The sequence below is a fragment of the Metopolophium dirhodum genome, chromosome 2 (assembly GCF_019925205.1).
Source record: "Metopolophium dirhodum isolate CAU chromosome 2, ASM1992520v1, whole genome shotgun sequence".
NCBI lineage: Eukaryota > Metazoa > Arthropoda > Insecta > Hemiptera > Aphididae > Metopolophium > Metopolophium dirhodum.
In genome coordinates, this window is record NC_083561.1 from 41,793,132 (window position 1) to 41,811,255 (window position 18,124).

The 18,124-nt window shown below is 28.6% G+C and overlaps 1 protein-coding gene across 1 annotated transcript in view; it reads right to left on the reverse strand.

Moving 5' to 3' along the window:
* Positions 1-17,915, reverse strand: part of LOC132938161 (fatty acid 2-hydroxylase) — a 40,910-nt gene extending 22,995 nt beyond the window's left edge. Inside the window, exons 1-2 of the mRNA XM_061004847.1 lie at positions 16,958-17,915; positions 6,655-6,907 (exon numbers count right to left, since the gene is read on the reverse strand). Of these exons, the coding sequence (XP_060860830.1) occupies positions 6,655-6,907; positions 16,958-17,188 (484 nt within the window). The 5' untranslated portion in view covers positions 17,189-17,915. The remainder of the gene's footprint in view (positions 1-6,654; positions 6,908-16,957) is intronic.
* Between the last annotated feature and the right edge of the window lie 209 nt (positions 17,916-18,124).

The following is an 18,124-nucleotide window of genomic DNA, read 5'->3' on the forward strand; positions in this document are numbered from 1 at the left end:
TATTATTATTTATTATCATCGCCAAACACCCGTCATGTGCGTATTCATTATAATAATATTATACTCGCGACGATATCGCGCCGACCGACGCCTGTGCCACGCGGAGGACACGTTATTCTATGCCAAATTATATAATAATATACACGCGCTACAATGGGGTTAGGGGCAGGTGGCAGAGATTTTATTGTCACGAAATCGTGGTATTATTTGTTTTCACCCCCGTCTGACCTGATATACCACCACTCCATCTGGCCGTGTTATGATATACACCACACCTGTAATGTTAACATAAGTGGCACCGGAATACTGAGTTAAAAACATAATATTAGAACCATCAAAAACGATCGGTACGACGGCACCTAATAATATAAAAAAATTGTTATATAATACCAGACGTCTGATACAGTGGTACTCAACACGTCTTGACCTAACCGTTTACACTGATGAGGTATAATGTGTAAACCATGATAAAATGAGAAACATTAATCGTAAAAATCCGGTTTTGGTACGCGTCCGCGCAACATCATGACATGCGCCTATAATACCTACCTATATTATGAGTACATTATATATTTTTATTATAAAATGCGCATGTAAGCCATGTATGAGCTGACTGAAATATCTAACAGCCAAAAAGTTAGGATCACAACTATGTAGTTTATGTCATGGTGTAAACAATCATATAGTTATTTCACGGTAAAATAAAACAGTGCAGTTATTAAGTAATAATAATATGTGCGTTCGGACATGCCGTCCATCATTACGAGCAAGTACAATAATGGTATTTTATTTTATCAGATTCGTACTTTTCTAAATACAGTTATGGTTGTACTATTTAATGTATTTCACAATATTTTAAGGTCATAATACCATTATTAGGAGTTTCCTGTCCTCAAAATGTAATGCTATTAAATAATAATATGTAGTAGATTAACATGCATGTTTTAGATCCTGAGCGGAGCGAGAATGTATTGAATTTACAATGATTTGTTTTTGTGTTTTTTTTAATAGAAAAAATGCTCTGATTATCAACTCTAATGGAGGTTTATGGTAAAAAAATTGGATCTAGTTAATACTTTTTGGAGGTCAAAATTAAAATTACCCAGTATTTTTTTTAAATAATCAGGAAAAGCAAAAAAAATAAGGAATATTTGTTAAGTTGTAGTATTACTATTAAAATAACTGTTTGGTAACTTTATTTCTAAAATGTATTTTAGTTTTTTTCTATAGTATCTGTAGAATAAGATGTGATGTTAATAAAAAATGTGTGTCGATCAAAAAGCTTACAAATGTAATACAAGATTCCAAGTTATAAGTTGTTAATACTTAGTAATTTGTATTGTATCTTCTATATTTTAATTTTGAAAATAAAATAGTACAATAATAAATGTGTTGTTAGATCCAGGGCTCGGGACTTAAAGCATTTGCTTAGTTTTATAGATAGACTTAAAGTGTAGCAGAGTGCTAAGCAAGTGTATGTCATGTTACGACACGTTTAATAATGAAATTTGAAAGTGCTTTTTTTGCTTTTTTCGGCGATTTTTCAAAAAAATGACTATTTCCAGTTTTTTTGATAATTTTTGCTTTTAAACCAGTTTTTCTACTTTTTTATGATATTCTCCTGCAAAGTTGTTTTTAACAGAATTAAAATTAAAAATAATTCTTAACTTATCTACGTTGTTGCGTAGTCCACCGCCGTCCACGGCATCGTTGCAGGGTTAACAAAAATATTCCAACGCTCAAAATAGAACTGGATTTAGGGGAAACAAATTAATATAATATTGAGTTCATGTTTATCAGTTTATCACTAATTTCTCGGTAAATAATAATATTATTTGACTGTCGTGGTTTTATTGGCGTGATAAATACAAATAATGTTTTTATTTCAAAGTTTCGTAGTCGATTGTCGTTCGCGTTCGTCGTGTTGCTTTCGTTGCCGAATTTCTTTCGTCATCGTATGTGTGCAAATACTTAGAAAAATAAAGATTTATTTATTTGTTTTTTTTTTTGATTAAATGTTTTTGCTTAAATTTAAGATTTTTAAATGCTTATTTGAGTGCTTATAATTATGTTTTTAAGCGCTTATTTTAATGATTTTAAGTGCTATAAGCCCCGAGCTCTGGTTATATCATATTCATTATAATATTACAATGTACATGTATTTATTTTGTATTTAAATATACGTACATTTACTAAAAACAAATATTAATCATCATAAAATACGTGTGTATTCCCATTTCCCAACTAAAAACATTTAATTGTAAGGTTCTTTTGAATTTGAATTTGTTTATTGACCATATTATAATAAAGTTATTGCCGACAATGGTCAAGATATAGTTAATCTTTTTGGAAAATTATTTTTCTCAAACGTATACAAAAAACCTCTATTAAATATGCCAGATATCCATACTATTGAATCACCTTTCTGTATTAATAACTTTGATATATCACTTTAAGATGTTTTTTATGAATTAGATGATCTAAAATTAAATTTGTCAATAGGCCCTGATAATCTGTCGGTTACATTTTTAGATGAACGCCGTTTTGTCCTCGCACCTCATATTCATTTTCTTTTTAGCCAGTCACTTAATTCTGGTATATTTCCTACAATCTGGAAAACTGTATTTATTTCCCCTATTTTCAAGAAAGGTGGCCCTTCGGTAGATAATTACCGTCCAATTTCAATAATCTCTGTACTTCCAAAAATATTTTCAAAAATAATAAATAAAAATATGTCCCGTATAATAAATAGTTTTTTGTGTGACACTCAACATGGTTTTCATAAGGGACATTCTACTACAACCAATCTAGCCATATTCAAACACAATATAATCGATTTTTTCTCAGCTAAATCCCAAATGGATATGGTTTTCACAGATTTTTAAAAAGCATTTGATAGTGTAGATCATTTTCTACTTATACAGAAATTTCAAAAAATTGAATTCAGCGACCCATTACTAACATGCTTACCTCTTTTTTAACTAATAGAATACAGCTAGGTAGTTAAATTAAATCAGTTTATTTCAGAACCCATCCATGTTCTCTCAGGTGTTCCTCAAGGCGACCATCTTTCACCCACATTATTTCTATTATTTATAAATGATATAAATACGATAATAAGACACTCAAATATTTAAAAAAATTGATTCGATTAATGATTGTTTTAAATTACAAGATGATTTAAATAATTTAAATGATTGCTGTTATTTAAATGTTCTGAACCTCAATATCAACAAATGCAAAATACTATCATTTAATATTAAAAAATCTCAAATTTATTTTGATTATAAATTTAGCAATGTTTTTATTGAACTGATGAAATTATTTACCGACTTAGGAACCACGTTTGATTCTAAACTCTGTTTTAATGAACACATTGATAAAATAACCAATAAAGCGTTCCAAAATCTCGGTTTCATTACACGAACTTGTACTAATTTTAATAATTTAAATGCCTTTAAAAGTATTTATTTTCTAAATATCTTATCTCAATTAGAATATGCATCCCTTATTTGGTCTTCAGATAACATAGGGGTAACTCAAAATCTCGAAGCTGTTCAGAATCGTTTTCTTCGTATTTTAGCATTTAAATTTAAAGTCGAACGTCCACGACATTCAGATTATGATGGAATATTGTCATATTTTAATATATAATCGCTAAACACAAGGAGAAGTACCCTGCATTATTCATTTTTATTAAAACTATTAAACAACTCAATAGACTGTCCTTATTTACTGGAACGATTAAATTTTCAACTTAATACCAAATCCACCAGAAATCAAGAAAGTTTTTTAATCAATAATGTTTCTAAAACATACTTAAAATCATCACCTACAAATATACTGATGTCTATAGGAAACACTATGGATATTAATATTAATTAATAATTAATTATGGCTGTACAATTAAATACCAAATAATATGTTCTTATTGTTATATAATTTCATGTGAGTTTTATATTATTCGTACCTAATTCTATTGTATCTGTGCCTCTACACAAGTTTATATATATTGTTTTGTAAATGGAGTTTTTTCCGTCAATTAGGATAATAATAATAATAATATAAATATTATTAAAAATTATAATTTTTAATACATATTAAATTACTATATATTTTATTATACGTGCATAAGAATGAATACCGTTTGTAGCTAAAAGAACTGAGTACTATAGCTGAGTTCTATAGAGCTAGTAGAAAAAAATCAAATGCTTACATACTATCCAAAATAATAAGTGTTTTTTTAGTTCTATTGGTATTTTATACCAGCTAATTTTCAAATGCCTAGCTTAAGTTTTAAATCATTGTGGTTTTTACATTGACTATTTTAGAGTAAATAAAGATCTTTTCAGAGTCTTATTTAGGATAAATGCCTGTAAATTAGTACAGTTTATCCGTCTTTAGAAATACAGTTTTTAAAAATACCATATAAACACTTTATTACGCATAAAACTGTAATACTAATTCATGTAATTATTGTTAACATTTTATTTATTAATCAAGGATTGACTGATTAAATTATGATAAGTGACAATATTATATTATACACACAATTTTACCGTCCTTGTAGATCAACAAAATATCTATTTAAAAAAAAACCTACAAACAACCAATTGCATAAACTTATTTTTTTATTGACCATAAATTGTGTAGGTCGTTACACAAGTGGAATAGAGAAGTTTGACGTCATGACCTAAAAATCGCCTAGTCTCGCCAGCATCCCATTTGGCTGACTTAACATTTTGGCACTTCAATACTCAACAGAACAGTTTTACTTGGGTTATTGCTAATTTATTAAAACGTATTTTAAAAATTTTAAATTTCAAAATGTATTTTATTAATGAACTTGTGTATTAAACTTTATATATATATTATAGAAATTGAATGAATATAATATTATTATATTATATATTATCATAAAAATGTGATCGTATATTCGTTGTCTAACCAATTTGAATTATGTAATAATCACCGGTCTTTTCCTATATTAACCAGTTTTAATTAAATGTATAAGAAATAAAGTATCATGATATTTTACGGTTTTTACTAATATTATAATAAAAACAGTTCCACGAAGGCTTACTGATTAAGTTTACAATTTTTTAAGAAGATACTAATGTTTCAATTATTATTTTCCAATATAGTACAAATGTGTAGTCCTATGGTGAATATATATTATATAAGCGGTTTATATACGAAAATGAAAGGCTCCATTATAATATTTTATTATTTTATTTTATAATTATAATTTAAATATATTATATCTTATAAACTAAGAGGAGGACAACAAGGACAGCAAGGAGGCAGCAAAATCGTCGGAATGTCGGAATGAATTTAAAGTAGTTAATGGAATAGTTTTATTTTAATTGATTTATCAGTTAATCAAATGATTACGAGTAATAAAATATCTACATATATAATATATATTATATAGCATATCTCAAGAGTCTGGTATCACCCCAAGGCCCAAATATATATCTGCTAGACCGTGACACATCAATATATTTAAATGCTGTTTTTCAACTGTTTTGTATAAGAAAGTTAAAATTGAATAGCATACATTTTCTAATGATTTGCATTGGAGATAATTAGGTAAAAAGGACTTTCGGGACGAACTGTATAATATACGCAGCTATTATTTGAACGTGAAATAAACAATAGTTAATATCTTATAGCATTTAAATTTGAAAATCCACTCATCGTATAAAAAAAATTAAAACAGGCATTTAAAATAAAAATGCGAACTGAATAATTGTAATACTAAAATGAAATGACCTAAAACTCATAGGGAGAATGTTAGTCTATTTTATAAGATTTATGAACATTTTAAATTGTATAGGTACATAAAAAAATAGCTTCAAAAAAATCTAAAAAATTGTTTGAATGTTTAAGTTATAGATTTATTCATGAAAAGAAATCAAGCTGAATGTATTTCTTATGTGCAATAAAATATATTTAAAATATTTTATTTGAATATATTATATTAAATTATTATTCATTAACCCGTAGTTAAAGCTTTCTAAATTCCAATGCAGATAAAATATTTATTTATAGTTTAATTCAATAATACACTTAAACCACAGATAAATATTTAACTGGGAGACGGAGTGGCCTAGCAGATTAAGGCGTCGGTTGCGACGCACACCGGCGCCGGTTCGAATCCTGCAGCGGGCGGCATTTTTCTTTCGGCAAGTCACGGTGTCCGGAGAGAAGTGCCGTAACCCCCACCCAGGCATGTAAGATACCTACGTGTGCCTACTAAAAAATCTGCTAAACCAAAACACACGTGTTTATTAACCTACAAATTCCTCCCCTACAAACAAAAATAAAAAAAGCTAATGGCCATAGTTGCCAGGCTTCATGATCAACAAAAAAAAATAAAATATTTAACTTAATAAATAACAAATAATATATATTATTATATTGTCTTAAAATATTGATAGGTATTCGATGATATAATTGTATCAATATTCTGGTATCTAACATATACATTAATAAATTTTTTTTTTTTATCGGGTAACCCGCGGCAACATAGGCCATTGGGTGTTAATAAAAATTAAAAAATATTAAAACCATTATTTATTTAGCAAGTACACATTCATAAATATTTAAAATTATAAGGGTGCTGTTTGTAAAATAATCTGTTTTTCATACCTGAAGTAATTGTTTGATCTACTGTGCTGGTTAGTGAACTTCTTAACCTCTGGTAACCAATGAATATCAGGTAAAACATCACAGGTATCCAAATCGATGGCACCATATACCATGAAGTAATCGTGAGCGATTCTATGAAGTCGGAGCCGAACAATCTCAGTTTTCGATCAACAGGAGCCAACACCCATTCTTTATACTTTGGGCCTAATGATCCAACTTGCCAAAACATAGGTCGATTCCAATCTACAAGACTCTAAAACAAAACAAAATAAACAATTGTTATTTATTATAACATAAATACAATAATAATAAAATTAATTAAAAAATGTTTATGTGATTTTAATATTTTATTATTGAACATTTTTTTATACTGTATATTTATGTTGTATGTGGACTATACAAATTAAAAATACACATACAACATAGATATTAGATATGGATATAAATTTATAATATTTTTATTTTTATTAATATACCTATAATTTATATTTAACAGAATATACGTAAAAGACAAATGTTATGGTAGCATATACAGTATAGTACATTATACCTAGGTATTAAATTTAGATGTTCCGTTAGCCAGTGGCGTCATTTTAGTTTTTAATAGACTAGAGCAACTTTTCACTGCTTTTCCGGTTCAAAATTGTTTTCACTCAGAATCTCATAGCATAGTAGTTAAGGAGAGGTGGTAAATGTGCTGACTTAAGGTTGATGTAAATACTAGTTTGGGGCAAATGCCCCAGTTGCGCTCCCCCAAATGACGCCACTGCCGTTAGCATTAGCGCGAACAGAACTTTACATTTTTATTTTTTAGTCATTCAATACGTATAAAAACAGTTTTATCAGTCATCTTGCTCCAGTCACCCTAAAATAAGCCAATATTGTACAATTATTAGAAATTTTAAAATAATAATCACATTTAAAAAACGATCGTGAGTAAAATTGTTGGCTAAAGACGTATATTTATGAAGCATTTAAAAATGTTAAACGGCGATAGCCGATGAACTAAAAAACTAACGGGAAACTCGCTCTGCTGTATAGTAGGTAACTCATCCATCGCCACTGAGGAGGCACTGTAATGGATGTATCGCATTTTAAACCAATGATAAATAATTGCATTCAGTAAAACTATTCTGAGCGGAGCTTCGGTGTAATATACACTTAAGTTTCTAACGTTAGTTATGTATTCACTAGGTTTAATATTACGTCATATTAATAGCAAACCTATAAAAATATGGTTTGTGTGTAAAAATCAAGAAATCTAAATAATAGTAGCCTAATATTTCAATAAAAAATACTGAACATTTTGTCACCGTCTATATAGTACTAAATTACGTAAGTAATTGGTGTTTATTATAGAACTTGTGAATTAATTATTTTTGGAATTATGATTTTTCTTATTATTTTTTGAGTTTTTTCAGACATTGATCGAAATATTTCCAAAAGTCAAAAGTTCCGACTGAATAAAATTCGGTACTGAAAAATAGGTATATATTATAGTATGTCTGCTGATTAAGTCAAGTCTTCTGGTCATAAATTTTATCACGGAAAAAAATAACACTGTAAAGCCACTTAGCTTCCTTCTCATTCCACTCAACATCTAAAATTACCAGTTAAAATTGTAGAGATTTAATAAATATAGGTATAGCCTAAAACCATATATTTTATTAATCATGGTAATTGCAATTTGCAGTTCTAAATCAAAATTTTAAATTGCATGAAATAAAAATAAAGGGGTAGGTACATTGATTATAAATATTTTCCTAATAACTGCCTATGATCAATACTGTTTTTAACATTATATTGCTTCTACAAACTTAAATACCTACATCATAATTGACGAATATATTTTCAAGTCTCTAGGATTATTAAGTAGGTATAGTAAAATAATACAAAAAGTTTTCCTGCCCATCGTGAATCCTATCCTCCACAGGATGGATTCCTGTAATATTATGGATTTTTCGTATCTTTCTAGAAAACTACTATGAAATTTAAAAATAACCTCTCTGATAGTCTAATGTACCATCCGGCCGTGTTCTGTTAGCAATCTAGACAAGAGCTATATGAAACTTTTACTTTTAGAGTATGTCTTTTACCGAAAAAGTGATAACTAATCACATATGTACAACTGTACACCTAAATAAAAAAAAAATAGACACACTACATTTTATTTAGACCCCAATTATAATTAATATCAATGAAAATGATTAACTCAAGATAAGCACCATTACAGATGACCATTACAATGAGCATTATACTTATAGAATATGTAGAATGTTACAAGTTATTAATTCGAAACCATGATTTGGTACTAGATCATCAACAATAATACTGCAGGAGGGCAAACCACCATAAATATCGGTCTGGACAGGAGCTCTAATATAGCTGAGCTATGCCGACGACTAAGGGGGTTAATTGTCCGAATATTTCTGGGCCAATACATTGATCGGCATTGTCAAAACGAATGACGTCACAGTTCTCTCAACTGCTTTCTAGTCTGAATAAATACTATCAAGAGCTGTTTATAGCAACAAGCGTAAAAGTTAAATAGGATATTTAGTGATTAATTAGCCACTATACAAATAATACAACTCAACTTGACTTAAACATTTTAAATAATTATTTTCTAAATCAGAAGAATACGAAAATAATATTATAAATAACAATGAATTATAGACGGGGTATAGATTGGTGAACTTATAAACCAATTATATCTGCACCAAACATAATAGTATGGTAGTAAATATTATTATTTATAATATAGGTATTATGATTGTATGAACCTATACATATAAAATATATATGTTATTAACCTATCATTAATCATTGAAGTTTATAAACACGTTCATTCCCAACTGATTATCATATGGAATATTTATAAATAGCTTTATTTTTAAATAAGAAAAAATGAATACCTCGGACACAATTCATTAAAATATTTTCTTTTTTCAAAACCACACATTGATACATTTTTAAAAGAGGTCTGAATAAAAACTTCTACGGGTTGAATATATTGTCAGAGTTCCAAATATTTTGTTCCGAAAAACCTACTTATGTATTAGACTTCTGCGGACCCGATTTTATAACATGTGCATAATAGAATAATACTGTAATCTATGCAATATGTAAATCAACTTCATAGTTTTCTTGAGTGCCCAGAACGTTTAAAAAAAATGTATGAAATCAATGCCAAGTTCTTACCATTATAATAATATACAATACAATAACTCTAAAAATGCTAAAATATGTGATTTTTTCATACTTCAAATATGAGAAGATAGCTGAACACTATATCACCGGATGTAGTGCACTCGTCTCGCTTCACTCATTTCTGCATGTGGCAGTGGTGTGTTGATATATTAAATTTGAAGGAAATGATAAATGTATAAAAACGGTTTTCAACAAAATTTAGTTGAAACTGGGCTTATTTATATTTTTTTAACATTAATAAACAGTTTAATAAATGACAATAAAAAATGACGTATAAGATGAAGTAGTATTATAAATTGTTACAAAATCGCTAAAGTCTATAATACTTTTTAAAAGTGTAAAAAGCTTCAACATTTAAATGAGACAATTATCACTAATATTATATTATTTTTATAATTAGTGTAATATAAGTAATTTTGTGAAAATTTAAAAATAACATGTCTACAAGACGATACTAATTTTTGATAATCTGTTAAAAAGGTCCAAATAACATATTTTAAACTTTCTTTGGACACCGAACATGGCAATTCACAGGGAAAACATGTTGCATACATTATTTTTTAAACCAGGATTCCTTATTGAAGTGAGAATCCGTTAAATCCGATAAAATAAGAAAATCAAAATAATCACCACTTCTAATTAAAAATGATACAAATCTAAATTATTATAAACGTTTCATATTATTAAATTAAAGAAATAAGAGTTTTAAATACCACTAGTTTTGAATTAAATATAAATTATTATTAATTCCTTTAGTATTTATTCTTTATTTCTTTATTTCCATGATGTAAAGTACATACAAATAATATAAATATATTATTCTGTCACTACTGTCATTTCTGTTATAAAGAGTCACTCTGTATAAAATAAATTTATAATATAATTATAATATATATTTATAGATATAACCGCAAATGTATATGAAGTACCAACCTTCTAGTTGAGTTTTGATAGGTAATCAATAATCATGTTATTGGAAGAATTTACTAATTTAATTTTCGTAAAGAAATAGAAGTATACCTACTAAAATACAGTTAACGATTTGTAAATACAATTATAATGTTTATACTTAATTTTATTTAATTATATAACTATTGTTAGAATTTTAATCAGTTGCTAAACAATTAGAGATACTCTAAGGTAAAGTTTACAAAACTAGACCTGATACTAAAATTAAATACGTTTTAACGAGTACTTCATTATACTTAGTTTGGTGACACAATTTAAGTATTCAAATTTTTCGTCACGACTGGAGTTACATAACAAAACGTATTTTTGGAAAATAAGTCGGAAACATAAATAAAATCAGCAATATTTTATGTTTTTTTTTTTGGGATAGTGTCAAGGTTGACATAATGTAAGTTCAGAATTAAGTGTACACTATAATTACAGGTTTAAAATATAGTCTTGATATAGCAGGCACTCGAGTACCTTTGAGTTAAATAATTTAGGAGTATATTGTCAATGAATAAAACATCAATAATGAATTATTAATGAACAGTATTTATTAAATATATAAACCTGGTAGGATATAAACATAATAAAACAAACAAATTACTGACAATATTCAAATAAAAATAAAAATATAATATATACCTAATACCTATAGCCTCTATTTTATTTGATTTAACTATTCCAAAGGTTCATAAGTTATAGTTGTAAGTTTGGTCTATAACCTCATTTATGCCAATTCTGTAAATTAATATTTAGTATACAAATAAAATGTTATACCTTATGACTATATATATACAAACATTCCATGTATCTAATAAATTATTAAGTAACATAGGTTGTGATATAGGTACTTAATTTAATCGAACTATTTTATAATTTTCTCAACAAAAATACAAACTATCCAAATCACATAATATGTAGGCAAAAACCCAAAGTATACTTAAACGCGTATCAAGTTACCTACTATTTTTGAAAATATGATGAGGACATACACGGATAAGACATAAGTAGAGTTATAATCCTAAAAAAAAATGACGGAAAAATCGATCTTAAGTAAATTACGACAAACATAAATGTTTTCAAAATTCTTATCACTATACTAAAATCAATCAGTACTTTGGAAATCGAACACAATATCTAAATTCCTATATTTCACGCGTGTTAAACAAAGACAGAAATCCCCACTTTCAATCCCCTTAAGATATTAGCAATTTTTTATTTTTGCTAACATACAATATGAGGCACTAACGTTCACATGGTAGGAGGACGAGTTAAGTTTTAAGAAATAAAGGTAACATTTTCGTAATTTTATTATCTCTACAGATACGCATACGCGTAGTTAGAGTTCACAGTTCATTGATATTATATTATAAAAATAAGTTATGACATGGTGAGTTACTCGATAGTCGATATGGCGATATGTATGGCGTTAAGTTTTATTCTATACTTTGATTTTACAGGTATACAATATATTATTATTTAGTATGCATGAAACACGGATAATAACAAAACGTTAATCGACGTGAGGCGTCTATTTAACTTAATATATTGTTCCCTTATCAATTATTAATCACTTCTAGTTTCTACTACTATTTTTCGTCACCAGAATACCAGATATATATCGTACCTATAGTTAAAATTATTATATTATCTACGTGTTATTAAGACATTTTTACTGTTATATCAATATTTAGTATAAGTAAATTTTATCATATCGGGTGTTAACTGGTCAGATAAAATTTATTAGTATTTATAAAGGCACATGCATTAAATTTAAATTTATACTCCAAACTATATAATATGTGAACTTAGCAATATATGCTTGTAATCGTGATTAGGTATACTTATTTTTATAAACTTAATAAGCTTAATATTCTTTTTTTTTAAATAATTTAAATATGAATATTAATATTTTTATTTGATATATTTGCCTACTATCCACCAACGTCTCGACCAAAGTATAGGTATACCAACAATATAACTATTGTGTTTCAGAACATAAGATTTCGAGAACAAACAAACATATTTGGCTTAATATATACGACAATATTTACATGAAAATTTTTATTGAAGTTAATATTCTAGTCTCAAACGACAAGCATTTTATAATTTTCAATCTTTTCAATTTATTATCAAGCTGTCAAAAGTTCCTACGAGGATTACTTAAGAATGGGTGGAATAGAGGATTACGGTGCGTCAAAATAGTACTATCTTAAGTCGTGGTCAAAACTACGATAAAGTTAAGCTATCGTTTTTTGACAACTTTACACTATTTGTCATGTAAGTGATTGTCGTGATACTAAAAAAAAGTATACATTATACATATTTTATACTTACACACAAGGTGGATAAATAACACATAATTGTATCATATTATTAAAAATGAATCATTAATATTATACTGTTTTTGAGTATTAATAGATACCTATGTATAATTAAATATTTTGACCAACATATCATACGATATTTTGACCAACATATCATACGACATACACTGTACATATTTTGTAATTTGTCTTCATTATAATTTTAATTTAAAATGTATAGGTACAATTTAATTAAATGCTTAAACACAAATACTATTACAATTTATATTAAATTACTGTTCATCATTTGTTATTTAATAATATAGGTTGATCTTTTGATTGTCATTAAAATAATTTAAACACAATAATATTATGTGCATGTATTTAAAAAAACAAAAAAACCTTATGGAAAAATTGTTTAAAAATGAAACCGTATCACTAGGTATCAAGATGGCTATGTAAAAACGCAAAAATTTTTTTTTTTTAAAGGTACTTTAATAGGTCTTTTTTTTGTGGAAACCGGGGAGGAATCTATTATTATAGTCTCTAGATGAGACTTAAATGGATACCTATGTAAAGTGTATTATTATAATGAATATTAGAGTAGGTAAAAATGTCTTAGTTGTATTTAAGTTGATATCCAATGGCTATAACCGAGGCTATAACTATATTAACTATATTAACAAATGTTTAACTATAGTTGGTACTTAAACATTTGTTTTGCATCTAGTTTTTGTTTAATTAAATGTATGTTATTTAAGTATATGACAATTATTGACAGTGGTAATAGATTTAGTGTGGCATAATGTGCAAATGAAATAATAATAATATTAATTTCATTGTTCGTAACCAATAAAATACAAAATAAATTAATTAAATGTTCAAATTTTTACACATCCCCTATAATATGCTTTTTTAATTGGGAATGTTCGGTTCAATTTAGGTACAAAATAATAATACAACTTAAAAATACATAGTTAGTATATAAAGAACATTGTTGCCTATTGAGTACACATATTATATGTGATCTCCCACGGTTGTAACGGTTCACTTAGGCCATCGGGTGGTTTTTTTTTCAATTGTGGGGGAGAGTACCGTAGGTATTTGGTAAACACGTGTGTTTGGTTTTGGCTGAACTTCAAATTGGGCACCCGTAGGTTTCTGCCATGCCTGGTCTGGGGATGGTGGCCTCACTCTCTAGACAGTTGCCTGCCTAGAGAGATGAGCCGCCCGTGGTCGAGATTCAAACAGGTGACGGTACGCGTCAGAACCATGCCGTAATCCGCTCGGCCACTCCATCCCCCATAAAATATTATTAAAATTATGAAAACTTAAAATACATTAAGTTGAATGCACATCAGTTAAAGAGTTAATTTTCCCAAAAGTAGCATTGCGATTTAATTTTAATCAATTAAGATGAGATTTGGGTATTTCTAATTTGTAAGGCTTCTGAAATCAAAGGCACTTATGACTTTATAGCCAAATATAAGTATATATTATAAGCTTTATCATAGATAAAAATAATAGACAATAGATAGATAATTCAAGATAGAAATTTATCAACAACAAAACAAACCGGTGTATTTTATTTTCATATTGGTTTGTGGTGACAAAATACATGTTAATGTCACAATAGGCTAAACACACAATTTTTTCAATCAGATATTTGGATGCCTATGAGTTTTAATTTCATAGTGGTTAAAGTGTTTTTATAAAATTCATAAACATTAACATAAAATCAATATACAAGCATTGTCTATCCACATTACCTATGTATGTTCAATCTTTGGATATATATTTTATATATTATATACAAAGTGTTACACCTTACACAGTTAAACAGAACTTTTAGGAAATGTATTAAGAATATTACAAAGGTAGATAATTACTTCCAAAATTAACCTACGCCAGTACACCACCAACTATCAAATACCATTTATTTATCTGATTATGATATTAGGTATATATTGTAATATAGACTTTTAGTTTTTTTTGCCTATTTAATTATAATCTAGTATATGTATAGCCTTTAGACCTGACTTAAGACTGAGGAAACACTATAATTTTAGTAACTTATTTTATACCATAATATATAATTGTGATTATTATAAATTGAGTCCTAATATGGTTTTCTTTTAAAATATTGAATTCATTGATGTTTGGTGAACATTACATCGTAATACAGAATACCTAATATTGTACATTGTACACTTGGTAAAAGAATAATATTCATTAACTTGAGATAGGTATTGTTATTCCTTATTAGTTATTATTAAGCAAATAAGCTAATAAGTATGTACCTATAATATAACGTACAAACATAAAAAAAGCCACCAAACTTGTACCTAATTACAACTTTTTATTTTTTTATTTTTGGTGATGAACTAACTGTTGATTATAATCAACCCTAGTACAAGTGTGATACACTAGAATAAAAAAAGTTGAAATCTACATAAAAGAGGTACCTATATATAATTATATCTAATAAATATATAATAATTGATTTTAAGTGTTATACCTATTCTTAAACTTAATAATATAGGTACCTACTTTGGTACTTAATACCTATAACTTGTATTACATTGTAATCAAATTTATTCATTTTGAGATTCATTTTTAATACCACCAAGAATAAAAGATACAAACTATATATAAGAAGAGTAAGTTAGGTTAGATTAAATTAAATATTTATAGGCAGGATTAAAGGCAACGCCAACTACCTACTTAAAAATATATTCAAAATTTTAACGACATTTTTGTAAGTACACACTACACATACAACTAAACATTCTGAACATTTAATCCGGAATTAAATCCAAAGTATGATTCATTAGTTTAAGATTTGATTGTTGCCTAGAGTGACTGGATAGACTTTTAACTTTTTATGAAACAGGTTTATTTTATTACATTGATAAATCACAGACAATTGATAAAATGTGTTAATTTTAAACTCAATTTTAAATATTAAAAAGGATTAAAAAGGTACTTAAATAAATTGATTGACATGCACGGCATGAGTAATTACCAAAATTAATTACTGTACCCTAGGTCTTTGATACACTTTGCATTGTTACCCAAATTTGTTCACAATTTTTAATTTTAAGATCAATTTTTTTTATAGCATTTAATGTTTTTTACGGAATTTAACACTATAATCCTATTTTTATTTAATTTTATAATTTTTACATGCTAACAAGGTTTTTAAATAATATATCCATCATCCGTGTAACAAATAATAGAATATTTTAAACGTTTCCAAACAATATTAAAATTGAGGTACATAATAACTAGAATGTAAATTTATGAATCATTTTAATTTTCCGTTGAATAATCTATCTAACCACACCTATATAGACTATAAAATAGGAACAATCTGTCTTCCCTAACAGATAGGAGGGATCCAGCATATTTTATTTAAATCAATTAATGGAAACATTTTGGTACTCCTAACTTGTTACCGACTGTCAATTTTCATGTCCCCTGTCTTTAATTCTCGCTTAGTATATCCTTTTTGTTCCACCAGTTATAGTTCAAATCACCCTCTTTCTCGAAAAATGAAATTAGTCAATGAGAAACCATCTTATTTATTTTAGATTATATTTATATTATCTACATACACTTGTAAGTTGTATTCTTTTTCATTACCTATTTATTGTTATTTTATGATTTTTTTCTATGTGCATGCATCTTTATTAATATTGTTACATCATGATATATTTATTTCTCCTAGTTGTATTTATATTTGAATTGGGCCCCCCGTATTATACATTGTAATAAAATAAAAATAAATAAATAAAAAGTAGGTACATTTTGTTGATAAACTTATCACTTACTTCTAGATCGCCATCTTCTCTAATGTGTTTGTTTACATCTTCCTCGTCTACTCTATAATCCTTGAGCAACTCGTATGCAGCAGCAGAGTGGTGAGTGGTAAGCAGCCGGTCGGTGACATCGGCGTTCTTCAGAAATGACAATGTGTTGGTGCCGCCCGGATGGAAGCGCAAAAAGTGTTCAATGTTGTGCTTCTTCCCATCGTGCTTGACCACGAACGGCGTCGTGGACATTATCTCGTGGCTATGTGGCTATGAGCACACGGTGGTCGTGTAGTTCACGAGTCCATTAGCCGTAGTTGTACGGTGAAGACGGTTCAGAGACGGGGTCGATTATTCGGTGTGGTGGTGGTCGTCGTGGTTGGGATCACTAGAGTCGTTTGAATAAATAAATTCGACGGGCACACATTCAAACCGGTTCAACTTAACTCGATGCGATGGACGAGACAAACACAACTTCGGTGACGGCGATCGGCACACTGAACACGTCCGCTCAACAAAAACGCGCAAACGGAAAAATAACTACGGAAAACGGCGGAAATATATATAGCATTTTTTTTAATAATTATGAACACTGGTCACTATAAATTACGTGACGACGAAACGACAACCGGCCGCGATTGAGGCTCGTACAGCTTTATCTCTTATCAAAGGATGCGCTCGCGCCTCGCAGACCCGCCCGAAAATGTGTTGCTTTTTTATTATTGTTCACCGCTATCACTTGAAATCCACACCACGGATGATAAATTGATAACGGTTAAATTTGTTTTTTACGAGTGGACGAACAAAATTTTAAAAAAAAATCTGAGCGGACGAATTTTTTAAAATCCGTTTTTGTGCGGCTAAACGATATACGATCAACCTGATATTCGACGATGTCAATTCGCGGGCAAACAGAAAAATCGCACTGAACCCAACGAACACGCGGCGCCCACGACCAACTTTTATTACAGGTGTAGAACGGTGTGAGGCGCGAGCGTGAGCGTTACAAGTATTAACCGTAGAAAATATTAAATAAACCGCTGGCCGCTGCAGCTGGTTGCCTGATTCGTCCGTTTCCCGGCTTCCTGCGACCACCGGTGACCAACGGGGACGCCACCGTCGTCACGTCAAGTCGTCGTCGGCGCGGCGGGCGACCGCTATGCTATCTACACAACGACGGGTAGCAGT